At 37.6% G+C, this 14,506-nt stretch overlaps 1 protein-coding gene across 1 annotated transcript in view; it reads left to right on the top strand.

Moving 5' to 3' along the window:
* The window catches only part of MYO3B (myosin IIIB), a 192,767-nt gene that overhangs the window by 120,430 nt on the left and 57,831 nt on the right, over positions 1 to 14,506 (top strand). Inside the window, exons 26-29 of the mRNA XM_065637621.1 lie at positions 1,137 to 1,342; positions 10,920 to 11,031; positions 11,953 to 12,115; positions 12,835 to 12,915. Coding sequence (XP_065493693.1) covers positions 1,137 to 1,342; positions 10,920 to 11,031; positions 11,953 to 12,115; positions 12,835 to 12,915 — 562 coding nt within the window. The remainder of the gene's footprint in view (positions 1 to 1,136; positions 1,343 to 10,919; positions 11,032 to 11,952; positions 12,116 to 12,834; positions 12,916 to 14,506) is intronic.

Below are 14,506 nucleotides of genomic sequence, written 5' to 3'. Positions count from 1 at the left end.
ATAGAGGAAGCTGATAAATACTGAGATGTTGCCCCAGTGCAAAGGATACAAGGGCACACATCCAAACTTGGGAACCCAGAGGCATCGTGTCTGTTAATACAAGTATGGATTTAGAGATGTCTTGCAAAGAACTACGCAGATGTCAGCTGTGTAAGAACTGTAAAAAATACCCAAACCAAAACAAAACCTGGAGTGGGGGAATGAGTGTGAAAGTACACCATAATATGGATGCAGCCTACAGCAAAGTGACCACAGTCAGCTTGAAATTGTACATGATTTTGAGATTGAGTGCATTTGCAATGAATACTAGTCGTACAGTGGCATAATGAGGTGAAGATGGAGCAGAAGTATCAGTACCCAGAGGAGTCATTGGAAAAGCAGATCTATATGATCTGATCACACTTTTTTCATTTTATTGTAAAATGCAATGAAATAAATTGTTTTCCATGTCTACGGTACAAAGGAGAAAAAGTAATGGTCCTACATTTCAGCAGGAAGATTTAGGTTAGATGTTCATAATGTTATGGATAGTCATGATAATGTAGCACTTCAGTAGATTGTCCAGGGAGATTGTGCACTCTGTACCCTCAGTGATCCTGAAAAATGCATTAAACAGAGATGTGTCTGAAGTGGTACGGGTACATCTAGTGTTCTCTATAGGCAGAGGACTGAACTGATGACTTCTTGCAACCCTTTCCCCATGATTTTCTGTGATTGTTTGTTTCACAGTAAAGCTTGTTCTTCTGTTGGGGATATTTGATTAGTCAAATGTGCCTACAGCAGAATTATGATTAGGATATTTTTCAGTGTGGGTTGTTGTTTTTTGTTTTTTGTTTTTTGTTTTTTTTAATATGGACCTTCTTCAACTACAGAAATGTAGTATAAGGAGAGATAAAGAGAAAGGTGTAACAAGTAAGAAATAAGAAATAGTATAATATTTTTTTTTACAATTGAAAACTTTTAATATATTATGGGTTTTAACCTAAAGCTTAAAAATAAATAAAACATCAAAGCAGATTAATGTTACAGATTAAAATGTAGTCAAGCATTACATGCTGTTTACATATCTCCTGCTTAAGTAGTTGCATTACTGTTTTTTGTCAGGTCTGTGCATAATTTTTAATTTTCCTTACTAGTATTCCCTCATGGATCTTTTATCCAAAATGGTTGTTGGACAGCCTCACTTCATCCGCTGCATTAAACCTAATGATGATCGAGAAGCACTGATGTTTTCTCATGAGAGAGTTCTACTTCAGCTACGATACACTGGAATTCTGGAAACTGTCAAAATACGTCAGAAAGGGTATTCTCATCGCATCCTCTTTGAAGAGTTTGTGAAAAGGTAAGAATTCTCTAACATGGCTGTTGTTTTAAAACTCCATTCAATAAAATATATTCTATGTTTAAGTACAGAAAGTTCTACAAACATTGTATAATCTGATTCTCTACTGAGAGCAGTGACTATCAGAGATAAAGACTAAAAGAGGTAGCTAAGCTCTAATGGAGAAAAGTCAATGTGAGACCAGCAGTGAGCACATTGTATTCAGTAGCAAGCCTGTCCCCATGGTTCCTTCACTAGAGGCAACAAGTGGAAATTCTGCATCTTAATACAAGGATTTGGAAGGTCAGTGACCTTCGACCAATGTGTGAAGAATGTGTACATGCTTAAGAGTGAACTAATATAAAAGCTGTGTTTGTTTAAAAAATGTAAATATCTGAAGAGAGTGTTAATTTCAAGCTTCAAAACCTTAATTAGATTAGGCAGAAAACTAGGAATAGTCTAGGGAAATTTTCATTGATTAATTTCAGACATAACACATTGTAAAAAATGTTTTAAAATATTTTTATGAATAAGGTACCGAATTTGATTTATTACATCTTCTAGTGTGTAGAAAAGTCATAGTGGAAAAACTTAAGACATGAATTTATATCTGTGGTGTCATACTGGTGTACTTCTCCGTGTAGAGGATCTTCACATACAAAAAAAAAAATTGCCGTTGCCTACCTATTTTGCCCTTACACTTCTTCTGCCACCCTTTTCACCTCTTTCCCATAGCTTTGCCTCTTTTTTTGTTACCTCAGAAATTATGCAAATTCAGCTGAAAAGAACTACTTGTGCTCTGGAGAAGGTCAAGAGTGTGTGCCCGTACATTGACATAAGCCCAGTAAATGAAGACATGCAGTGCACTGGTGTAACTGGAAAAAGCATTCACGTGCAAGAAAGATCTGTGATTGAGAAATAATCCTCATAATAGCTTCATAGCCTTGTAGCCCTTTATATTTGAGGTGTCATGAGTGATAACCTCTGTTCACCTGACCCCTTGTCATGGCTACTGTTACTAGCTTTAATACGATTCTCAATCTGAAAAAAGTTATAAATTTGATTCAGGATGTGTTATTGTCTTTATGATGGCATGTTTATATGATCATTATGGCTTCCTCTATGTTTTTGTGTAGTATTTACTGTTTTCCAATCTGTAGGATTGATAATTCAGTAATGGAGCAGAAGCATTACCATTAAGCAATCAACTACTCAACAGTAGGAACAAGTAGCGAATGGCTATATCAAGCATTCAGTGTTATTTTCTGAACTGGATGTTGCTTGGCCAAAGAATATGGAGATAATGAATCTACTGAACACAAGTCATTCACATGATGCTACAGGGAAGGAGCTGCTGATGTTTTTGAGAAAGAAGAGACATAAGCAGTTTCACAGGCCTTTCTAAAACCCCACAGACTGAGTAAATTTGCTTGATCGTAAATCAGTCGTTTGGGCTTGGAAATCTGTGGTCCTTGCATTGAGAGATACTGAATGATAAACCATACTCTAATCAATTCATTCTGAAAAATTACAAATTTTTCTGATTTGTAATATATTAGTATGCCAAATGAATACATAATAGGAAAACACTAGAGATGTATATACCAGAAGGGATAACCAACATGTTCATTTGTCTATCACAGCAATTTAATTTTCAGACATAGGTTCCCTCTGACCTTTTTGTGTGTGTTACATGACTAATTTTAGTAAGGTCACCATTCAAAAGCAGGCTTAACAAAGAGATTAATTTTTGTGATCACTAACACATCTGTGCAACATCCTGAAAAGGCTGAAGGCAGAATTATTAACCTTAACTTTTATCCAATTTACACACAAGTGAACTAAGATTAACTCCACTGAAATAAGTGTAAATTGAGAAGAAATTAGACCTCATATCAGTAGATTCATTCAAAAGTGTACCGAATTTGAGTACAACCTTGAAAGGTAATGGTAAGAAAAAGCAGTTCTGACTGTAGCTTTCCATTTCTACAGATAAGGGCAAGTTGTGTTAAACATCTTGTCAGATACTCCCCAAATTTTTAGTCTAACTTGATGTAATTCTTTCAGGAAAGAAAGTCAAAACAAGTCAACAAGGGAAGTGGGGAGAGATTTAGCAATTTGCCCGACTGCATAGACTACTTCATGAGTTCAGAATATAAACAGGGGGGTGGGAAAGGGGATGTTCTTGCTGCTTTTTTCAGTTCATGCTTTATTTATAAATCAATTCTATTCTGTTTTGCTCTTGGGAAAAAAAAACAAAACAAAACAAAACAAAAAAACAACACAAAAACAGAAATAAAAGAACAATGCTTTAAAAAGCTATCAATGGAACAAGAAACATTTTTCTTCAACTTACAGCCATGACTAGTCAAGTGTTTTTAGGAACTAAGTAGTTGAATACATAAAAATGTTTGAAAAAACAGGTCAAATGCTAAACAGATTGGCACTTCTTTGTTCATAATCAAAAAGACATTAGGCAAGTATGAACGAGAGTTTCAGAATGTCAGTAAATGTGAGGATATCAAAGATTTTCTAAGCCAGCAAGTTAATTGGTATTTTGATCCTTTCGAGCAACTTAACAACAAAATGGATGAGCCAGCACTTTTTCTCCCTTGATGTTATTAAACAAATAGGTGTGCTTCTTATCTGCCTGTTCAATAATGCTGTTTTGTAAACTCTTAGCAGGAAATATGAGGACAAAACAATCAAAGGCAGGGAACAGAACCATTCAGGGTTTATCAGGTGGGAGGTAAACAAAAGATAAAACTCTGTCTAATGTTACTCTTTACTGTCTTCTGGGTTTTTGTAGAACAGATTATTTCAGTGTTGCAAACCTGAAGGTAGTTTATTGGGTTAAAAAACAGATGGTGAGGAGAGGACTTAATTGTCACTCATTCGCACATTGTTTCTTTAACCAACTATAAAAGCATCTGGTTTATGTAAATAAATATACATATTATTTTACTTAAAGTAGGAAAATGTGATCTGCAGCCTCTGTAAACACTGCAGACCTGTCAGGTCCCTGGCACTTTGCCTCCATTGGCCTTGTCTCACACCCCGTGCCATCATGTGTCTGTCTTGCCTGTTTGCTGTGAAGCAGCGTGGCCCATTTCTCAGGCTGGAGTCCCGGGTTCCAGGCACAGGTTACTGACCCGACCAGGCGGGCAGGTGTGCCCAGCTTGTGGGGCCGCGTCCTCACCATGCGCTGCACAGCAGCTGCGGGAGGTGTGCGCTTCTCGTGGGGACCCACACTAAAAGTCCCACCGGGTGGGACCCTTCGTGCTTTGTCTGAGTGCCCAAGCCCTTGGAGCTTCACATGGCATGATGAGGTATGCAGGTCTGTCCTCACCACATACCCCCAGCTGTAGGCACCTTTTGTGGAATATGGTTTATACTGTACACGGGTTGAAGAATAAGGGTCTTGAGAGTCTAATGGTGCTAAATGCTGTCATGCTCGAAGTGCCTCAAAAGCACACAGGGATGTGTTGAGAAGCTTTGTACAGGTTTCATTTAAGGATTGTCTTTTTTCTTCTCTGCCCATTTATGTTCTGCATTAAAGTTCTTTGTACTGCATTAGGATGCAGGATACACTTTTCCTATAAGCACTACCCACTCCACAGCAGCCAGATGATGTTACTCATATGCTCATGGCAATAACTCATATGCTCATGGCAATACCAGTGCTATTACTGTGACGGTGATCCCAGTGAGGCTGGTTCTGCTTTTTCAGTCTGACAGTGCAAATTTGCATCAGGTCACTGTTGGTACACCTAGAACACACAATCTCTAAACCATCAGTATTACACTTCTCATGACCTTAATGAGTCACATTCTGCGTTGAGTGGAGCTAGGAATAAAAACTGGTCAAATATTGCAAAATCCTGTAAAACATGTTACCTCAGTGCATGCTTTCTTCTAATCCCCAAAATACAGTGGTGATAGACTTGTTATTATTCAGAATCAGGGAAGCACAGAATTAAATTAGAAGTCAACACGTTTGCTAGAGAGAAAACAAATGCTTGCTTTTAAAATGATGCATTTTTAATGCAAACTTACTTTAACACTGAGTCTGCACTGTGCCAAAGTTCCAAAGTGATTTCTGGAAACAAAATTATAACATCCCCCATATTTTGATTTTACTGTTATCCATGGAAATGTTTATTTGTTTCAGTGGCTTGAAGATTTCCTCAGATTTGCATAATGTTCCTGTACACTTAAAAAATGGTAAACCGCTCCACCTTCCACAGGTACTTTCTAGACTCTTGATATTCACAGAATACTGGTAAAGAGTTGCAGAATGGAAAAGATGTGAAAGCTCTAGAAATGAAAAGTCTGATAACCCCTTATGAATTGTGTATGAAGAATGGACCAAATGATGTCTTTCAGAGAGTATTTCTGTGATTTTATGTTCATCTGATGATTTACAGCATAGATGTTAGGTATCTGCTACTGCATTTCAAGAGTATCTTAGATGTTTTTTCATTTACATTGCTTCATTCATACTCTCGACATAGAGTCAAATGTAATTAGTTGTATGAATTCAGATGTGAAAGTTTCTGAAAGTGGTGAGATGCAACGAATACAAGTTAGGAATTTTTGAAAGTTATTTAACAGCTCTTTCAGTGCTAAAAACATGAGTGTCTTAAGCTTTCCAACTCCAAGGCTGAAAAGGAGCAAAGATCTTTTGGAATGTTGAGAATCTCCTTACTATTGGTGGGGGACTGGCCAGAAATGGATTTTGCCCTTTTGCACCTCATGCTTGTCTGTTCTCCATCTCAGGCCAGTATATTTTAGTACAAAGATTTGTTTTGAAGAGAAAAAAGGGTTAATCATTACTTTTTTGAGTTAATCGTGTAGAACTGATGCTACTTTTAAATCTGGAATGTGAAGGGAATTTTAGAAAGAGACACGGGCATAGTAGTTAATGGTGCTGTTTAAATGTTGTTTATTGACCAGTTGCACAGTTCACCCTTTAAGGAGGGGAGAGAACTTGAACCATTTGTTTACAGTCAGTTAATCTAGTCTAAAACCACCAACACTAAAATACCTTTGCCATAATGAGATAGTTAATGCATAGCATCATTCTGAAGTTTTCCATGTGTTAGCACACTTGGATTTTTTTAATGTTTAACCTTAACGCTGCATGTCCTAGCTTTGCAATTATTGATCTGGGAATAAATTCAACTTTTAAAATATGTTGATTTATGCCTAATGACTACTAAGTACAATTAATCCCATTTTAATGTATGTTTTGTCTGGAATACAATTCACGTCTGTGAAGGATAGGTTGTAGTGCAGTGTAAGAACCACTGGTTAAGAAATATACAATTCTAGAGTTTCATCTGAGAAATTAGGGCAACTCACTTTTCTCTTATGTAGTCTTACTGCTACTGAGAATGTGATTGGTCAAGTCCTTTTAGGAAACATGTAGATTGATACGTGTTATGTGTAGGACATTTTCAGGCAGAATGCATAACCCAAGAAAATAATGTGGATTTGCATGAATACGTGCGTGTTTGTGAGACAACACGTGAAGGACTATGAATTTTATTTTTAAAAATAGAAATAAAAGTAGTGGCTTAACATAGAAGAGCACTGAAATATTCCAGACCTCTGCATTTTCTGCTGGAATAACAAACGCAAATATGGAAAAAAAAAATAGAGTTGTGAAATTTTCACCTCATCTGGAAGCAAACGTGGTTTCTAGCTCTAGTTTTCTGAAATTAAGTATCTGGTTTCTTCTCTTCGTGAAATGTTGTAAATAGAGATCACGCTGTGATCTCTGTACAGTAGATTTACATAAGTATGATAGAGAGGAAATTAGGCCAAGAAATCAAAATGAACAGTTGTAGTTTTATATACCCCAAAGTTTTGGGTGCATTCCCAGAAGTTTTCCCTACCATTTCACAATGTCCAGTGTTTGCATACTTTTACTAGATACATTAATGTGAAATATTATACCTTCCTCCAAAATATTCCATATGGTCCATTGCTGTACAAAGATTTTAGATTGGGTAAAATAATGGGATGACCCTATATGGCACAGTTATCCTGAGCACATCAAGTCAAACTATTTGTCCATCTGTAGTTATGTGATTCAGTCATGAAAACAGGCACCAAATAGAAAATGAAGTCTTTGCTTTAAAAAAGTACATGGATTTGAAACACTAATCTAGGGACCTTTTACTGTGCAGAATGCAAACTCCAAAAGCAGTTCTGGAAGAGAAATAATCAAAAAGAAATTGCCAGTCTCATAGTGCTAGACCTTATTTCTGATGAGTCATTTCTGCCTTATCTTTGATGACATAACTGAAAAGGAACAGGAAGACCTGATGCTGTTTAACCAGTTACAGGAGTCTTCTGTACAGTGGTTGCATCAGTCAAAACATTTGGAGAAACACCATTTAGAGGAAGTTTTTATGAACTATTGGGAGACAATATGTTTACACACAGAAACTGAAGTTAATCCCATCATTTGTAAAGTTACTGTCATTCTGAATGGCTTGCTTTCTTAGAAGACAGATAAATTTAAATTTATAAAAACATTTGTTAAAACAGGATTTGATAAGGAAAATGGGCATTGTTTTGTGGAGGGGGTTGTGGGTTTTTTTGTCGTTGGTTGGTTGGTTTGTTTGTGGTGATGGTGGTGTTTGTTTGGTTTTTGTTGTTGTTTTTTCTGAGTGCCAAAAGTGACTACACTCTAGATCATGAAGGAGAGCTAAGGGACAGGGCACTAGATTTGAAAGATATTGATGTTTGTCATAAGCAAAATGGTATAGTCAGGTGTGTAAATTGCATAGCTCAAAACTACATTTTAGTCAGGTATTTGTCACAAATAAGTCAACTTCTCGGTAATTAGAATGTGATTTATAAGATAGTGAGTTTCAAAAATTATGAGATCCCCTTTGACTATTTGATTGCATCAGTGCTATCTAAAAACTGTTCTGTGGTTTTAAAATTCCCAACTACAACATGTTTTAAAAGCTGTATGAACAACCAGAAAACTGATATTATCACTCACTTGAATCCTTCCTTCCTTCTAAGGAAAGGAGCTGCGTAAGTTGCATACATGTGTAAATAACATGCCAAACTGTACTGACTTTTGAAGCAAATAGCAATTTACTATTAGTGCAACTTCCCTTATGTATCTGTCAAGTATGTTTTGAAATTGCATGCTATCACAAATTGTTTGTGATATGTATATTTTAAATCTGAGATTGATTAGTGCAACCCATAATACCATTTGTCTTGTGAAAACTGGCACCATTAACCTCAGTAAAAAAGTGGAGGAAATGTACTTTTTTTCTTTTAAATGTACCGTGTTTCTCCATATCTACTAAATGGCATGAGTCTTGGTGTTTTGAAAGACTTGGCTAAAGAATTCACAGTATCATGTTGCTGAGAAGTCACTGCATTAAAAATAACTCAGTTATACATAATCTTCTGTCATTCAGAGTGGGCAATGTCTCCAGTCAGTGAATATCTATGTCTCTGGTTCAGGATTGGTTCCAATGCTTCTGCCTTTGGACATCATTTTGTTCCCCTTTGACCTTTATTATTTTAGTGGATTTTTTTTTTTCTTGTGACAACTGGAGCTGATATCTAGAGATTAACTGGCACTAACATTTGAAAATTATATTCTCCTGATTAAAAAAAAAAAAAAGTGCTATTCCATCCTTTCCAGTTGCTTCTCCATATTTTCTTCAATATGAGGTGGGATGTTTTCTTGCCTCTGTGTGGCTACAGAGGAATCTGTCTTTGAGGTTCACTGGAAGGATTCTTCTCTTTATATTTTAAAGAACATCTGTTTAAAGAACATCTGAAAATTAGTATTTTCACAATGCTAATAATTAGGAGAGTGGTTTGCTCACCCTCCCAGTTCCTCTCAAACACAATGTGAAGAGAGTAGCACCTGTGGAAGTATAACTTAATAAAGACCATGGCAACGCACGGCGGTTCATAAATGAGAGCTGAGGCAGCAGTTGCTACCATCTAGTAATGTACCTGTGCTAAAATAACCTTAAATTTGTAAACTTACTGGCACGTGTTCTTGCTGTTACTTAACAAAATTGCTTGCAAGTAGAGTTACTTAAATACCGTAAAGCTGTTCTTCATTAATGAATAGTGGCTTTACAGGCAGGGATTGATCCATTCATTCTTAATGTCTGTTCAGTTCAAACATGTTCGCATCCCTTTTTCATTTACTATTTGCACAATAATGCTATTTCATATAATTGTTAGGGGCTGTTCTTTGTAAGGAAAGGTGGACAAAAGAAAAGTCAATGTTGTTTAGTATAGGCCTGCTCCAAAAGCCACTAAAATTGATCATAATTGTTCCAATTAATTGTTTATCCCAATCAAACAGAGAAATGGCATCATGACTAATGCCTTACAAACTTAATTATAATCACAGAAATCCTTGTGAGTAAAGAAAATTAGTACATTCATATGAGGAGTAATTCGCTTGTTTTTTCTTTAAAATAGCTGCTAGTTCTGTGTTACCATCAGCACTGATAAAATTCTTGCTGATGTGATAGCAATGCCAATTGTTTTAATTATGCATATATATGACCTTTTCTGGAAGTGTGAAACACAGGTGGATACTCATGCAGTCTGAGCATCTTGCTGTCTGTAAATTAAGATTGTTGCTTTTCCTGTAAACTAATCTTTATTCTTCACACACAGTGGCAGCCTTTCAGCTTCAATAACCAGTCAGTGTCACTGTATGATCGTACTGCCGACCCTCCTAGTCCCGACCTTTATCCTCAGTCTGGTATTAGGCATCCTGAAAATGGGAAGCTCCTCTGGGTTCCATTGTTTGGGAGTGATCTTGTTCCAAGCTTAAGAGCCTTGACTTGTTAGGTTCATTTATGCTTCCCAAAGAATGTCAAGGCCACTTATATTCCTTTGTGAAAAATGACCGATACCAGCAACTAAAATACTGAAAAATTCTGAAATGCCTTTTTTTGGCATTTCTCATAAGAAACAGGCATCAGGTCATGCATAACTTACTTTTGATGCTTTTCTCTTTCTTTGGTGCTTGTATTTGACTTTTCTCCCTCTCAAATCTGTAAAAGTCCATTGAACACCTCAGGTAGCACCCGCTTATTCAACAGAACTTGCTGGCTTGCAGTGAGATGTAACTGTGCTGAAGTATGTTATGCAGTTCTGTAGATGGCACGCTTACTTTACACAGGTTATGCAAAAAGTTTTATTTTTGCCTTCCTTTCTTTTACCCTGATTTCTAGCACTTTTCCTTCTTCTCCCTGTCATTCATTCACTTATTTGTCTGAAAAATTCAGAGCAACCTTAAGTGTTTTCTCAGTTGCACTGGTTTTTGAAAGACCTTTCTGGATTATTACACCAACTGCGGATTTCTAGAATGCATCAGATTCTTGTCACCACTATGGTTTCTTATGTCATGTATATATTCTCAAATATCTGTTCATGACAGCGGTGTCATGATTTATGAAGAGGACTGAGTATAACAGAGAATTTGGCCCATGAGTTCTGGAGATGGAGCTCTGAGCTAGAGAAGAGGAATGAAAGTACATATTGACTGTCAAGTCAATTATTTCTTTGTCGTTTGGTTTTGCAGGTATTACTACCTTGCATTCAAGGCACATGAGACTCCCCTTGGTAGCAGAGAAAACTGTCTTGCCATTTTGGAGAGATCTAAACTAGACAACTGGATTCTTGGCAAAACCAAGGTAGAAGATGCTAACATTTTCTCAAGGATAATATCCCTTTATAATAGCAAAGCGTGTCTAATAGTGGTTTGAAAAGCACTGCATGAATGAACAAAAGAGCAAGAAATTTGCTCCAGTTAGCCTCCCAGGTTACGGAGGTGCCCTCCCAAGCCAGCTGAGTTAGTGCTGCAAGAGGAGGGGTACACTGGGTACCTCCCCAAAGCATGCTCTGCACAAGCTGTACATCTGTCAGTGCCTGCTGTGGTGGTGCCTCCCTGAAGTTCCTCCTCTCTTAATCATGGCATGACTGAAACTTCACACTGGCCCATCCTGTGAGTCTGGCTGGTACATTATCCATTTGTGGAGTTTCAGGTGAGATCCTGCTGGCTCTGTCGAGAGCCTTTGTTCATGGTTCCAAGTGGAGTGGATGACTTCTGTAAAAAGGATGTTATAGAATATCTTGAGTTGGTTTATAGTGCACAAAGAAAAAACAAGGAGAATTTTCCTGCTCAAGACCCAGATAAAGTAGGTGTAAGCACCCATAAGATTTGCCTCCTGAATCAGAATGCTGTTAGACAATAGTATGTCTAAAAACAAATTTAACTCAGGATTTATCTTCCCACTGGCAAGAAAGGTTATATTTCAAAATTGTTGATACCTGAAAATATCCCCCGGCCTATTTACTTTGTGAAGGGGATAAATATGTAGTTTATTTTGCAACAGGGTGATTATAATCAGTGGAATAATGAAATTCCACAAGCACACTGAGAGCAAATATTTGATTCACTAGATTGCTATGATATCAACAACCAGTACTTTACTAGTTTTCTCAGCAACAGTGCCCTCAAATAGGCTTATAGGAGACTAAAGAAAAGACAGAATACAAGAGATTATGTTACTGCCTGCATGTAATACTGATTTTTTGTTGTTGTTCCATTTCAGGTTTTTCTAAAGTATTACCATATAGAGCAGTTAAATTTGTTCCTGCGAGAAGTTATAGGGAGGGTGGTGGTCATGCAAGCCTATATCAAGGGATGGCTTGGAGCAAGGAGGTACAAGAAAGTCAGAGAGAAAAGAGAAAATAGTGCTGTTACCATACAGTCAGGTAAATGTTCATATTCCCTATTTCATTGAGTGTCTTTGCATTTCAAGTTGTTAAATTGCATGTACATTATTTATTCATTCGTAATAGTTTATTTTGAAATCAAAATAACCGGAGGTGCTTTTCTCTCCAGCTAATTGATGCAAATATTATTGATTTACTCTAAGGTGTCACCTTAGTATTTGGTAATGTCTTTACTTAAATATTTTAGTATTTTGGATGTGATGCCTGTGCACAAAATGAAAATATTGTTAGGTATGTCTGTGCTAGCATGCAGCACATAAATGAAGGGCAGTAGCATGCCCCCCACCCCCATGCATACCAGAATTCCAGTTAACATACATTGGGGGGTGGGCCTGAGTGGCTGATTATCAGTAATGTAGGAGGCTTCCTTAAATTGAATTTGGGGAGCTGTGTGAGGAGGGGAGTTTTAGTGCTGACATGATCATGTACCTTTGCCTTTTGGATTAGGACATCAGTGAGCACATGGTGACAATTAAAATTTGGCTGAGTGAAGCAGTGTTTGAAGTTGTGGGGATGTGAATCCTGCAGTCGTGAACCCTGAGTTCAACATGTGGGTGGGTGCGGGAGAGGTACTGGGAGTGGGGGCTGGAGTGGTTATGGCAGGAGGGATGAAAGTTTCAGCACATCTCTGGCTCTGTAGACTCTGTAGCACTTCCTTAAATAAATGTAATTTCCAGCACATGGGTTTGTATTTTTAGCCTGGAGAGGATATGAAGCTCGCAGGAAGTACAAGGAAATAAGGAACAGAAGAACTGATGCCGCTATACATATTCAAGCAGGTAATTAAAACATTATTTCAGTTGCCAACACCTATTTTGCTGTGGGTGATTTCATGTGTCAGTATTTGTAGCCAAAAGAAATACACGCAGTCCAAGCAAAAGCTATCGAAAACTTTACTTTTGATCGTTTGTGCTTCAGTATCAAATGACACCAGTGACAGGTATCAGACACTTTGTGCTTTTTGTAAGTACTTCTCTGGAAGCAAAACATACTGATTAAAAGATGTTGAGTTAATTCTTTAAGATTCTTCTGAGCACAGTCAATATGATTCAACTATATGTAAAGCTGTATGAAGCACTGAACGGATTTGACTGAAGTGTGGATGGGAGGCACTGGACATGCATTTCTCTGCCTTTGTGTCAGCGCTCATCTTGGCAGGCTGCCAGGTTTTTGTTTTGACTGCTTGCTGGGTTTGCCAGCTTTGGCCAATTTTTTGACTCTCTGCCAGACTCCTATGCAGCCATATCAATATGAATTTGAATAAACTTTAAAGAGATTATTGGAGGAACAGGCCCGTAGGGGTGTGTAGGTCTCTGCTAGAGAGCAGGGTACCATATGGCACAGAAATCTAAGATCCAGTGCCATGAACTCGATGGTGTTTTCAGATGCTGCCAATGTGAAGCAGCCTCCATGTGATGCAGTGTAATACACCTTCCCTGTCTAACCCCAGGTTGAAAAACTGTAGCCGATCAAAAGTGAGTTGTAGCAGATGTGTTTACAGGTAAGCCAAGGTACCACCTTTGTTCTACCAGCTTCCTGTGCTATGACTCCTGAAGTTTTGTCACCTCTCTATTCTGTATCATATAAAGTCAGTCTGAAAAAGATGTGTTCTAAATATTCTTTTAATTTGTTCTCAAACCCTTTCCAGTAAATTAATTTGTTTTTCTTCTGTCTGAGTTTGCTACTCTGAAATTAAGCATCTCTGTGACTTTCAGCAGAAAACAAATACCAATCTAGTTACAGAAAGGAACAGAGGATAAATAATAGTAGGATAAATAATAGTAGGATAAATAATAAAATGGATAGCTTTGTATGCATGCTGTTATGTGGAATCATGAACTATAGTTCTGAGGTCAAATGCAGAGTATTCTATTAAATAGAGAACTGTTAAGGAGGAATTTTTTCTCTCCATGCAACAAGCACTAGGAGACTGCACAAGCACTCTCTCCCCTTTTTCCTCTCCTTTGCGTTGTCATTTCCTATTGTTTTCATGATAGCACAGAGAGCAGATCTTAAAGTACCCCCTCCAACTATTCTGAAGTATTTGCTGCATTTACACTTGGCCATATCTGGACTTTGATTTCCTGACTTTTACAACAGCCTTTTGCCATGAAAAGGAAAGTGAAACAGTTGACCTGTCACTGCCCCACTATTGCCAGTTCCTGAAGACGAGAGTTATCTCAGGCTCGGTAGGAAGCTGGTGTGTAAGCGGGATCACTTGGAGGCTGTAGGGGACATTCTACCTTAAAGTTTTATCCAGCCAGAGTTCTTAGTAGTGTAGGAGATGCATGCTCATCACTAGCTCTTTAGAGAAAGCAACAGATCTATTCTGCTGTTTGCGCACGTGGGAGAGATTCAGAGCTGTGTTCC

The sequence above is a fragment of the Caloenas nicobarica genome, chromosome 6, assembly GCF_036013445.1.
Source record: "Caloenas nicobarica isolate bCalNic1 chromosome 6, bCalNic1.hap1, whole genome shotgun sequence".
Taxonomy (NCBI): Eukaryota; Metazoa; Chordata; class Aves; order Columbiformes; family Columbidae; genus Caloenas; species Caloenas nicobarica.
Note: the sequence above shows the minus strand (reverse complement) of the source record. Positions and strands in the feature narration are given on the sequence as shown.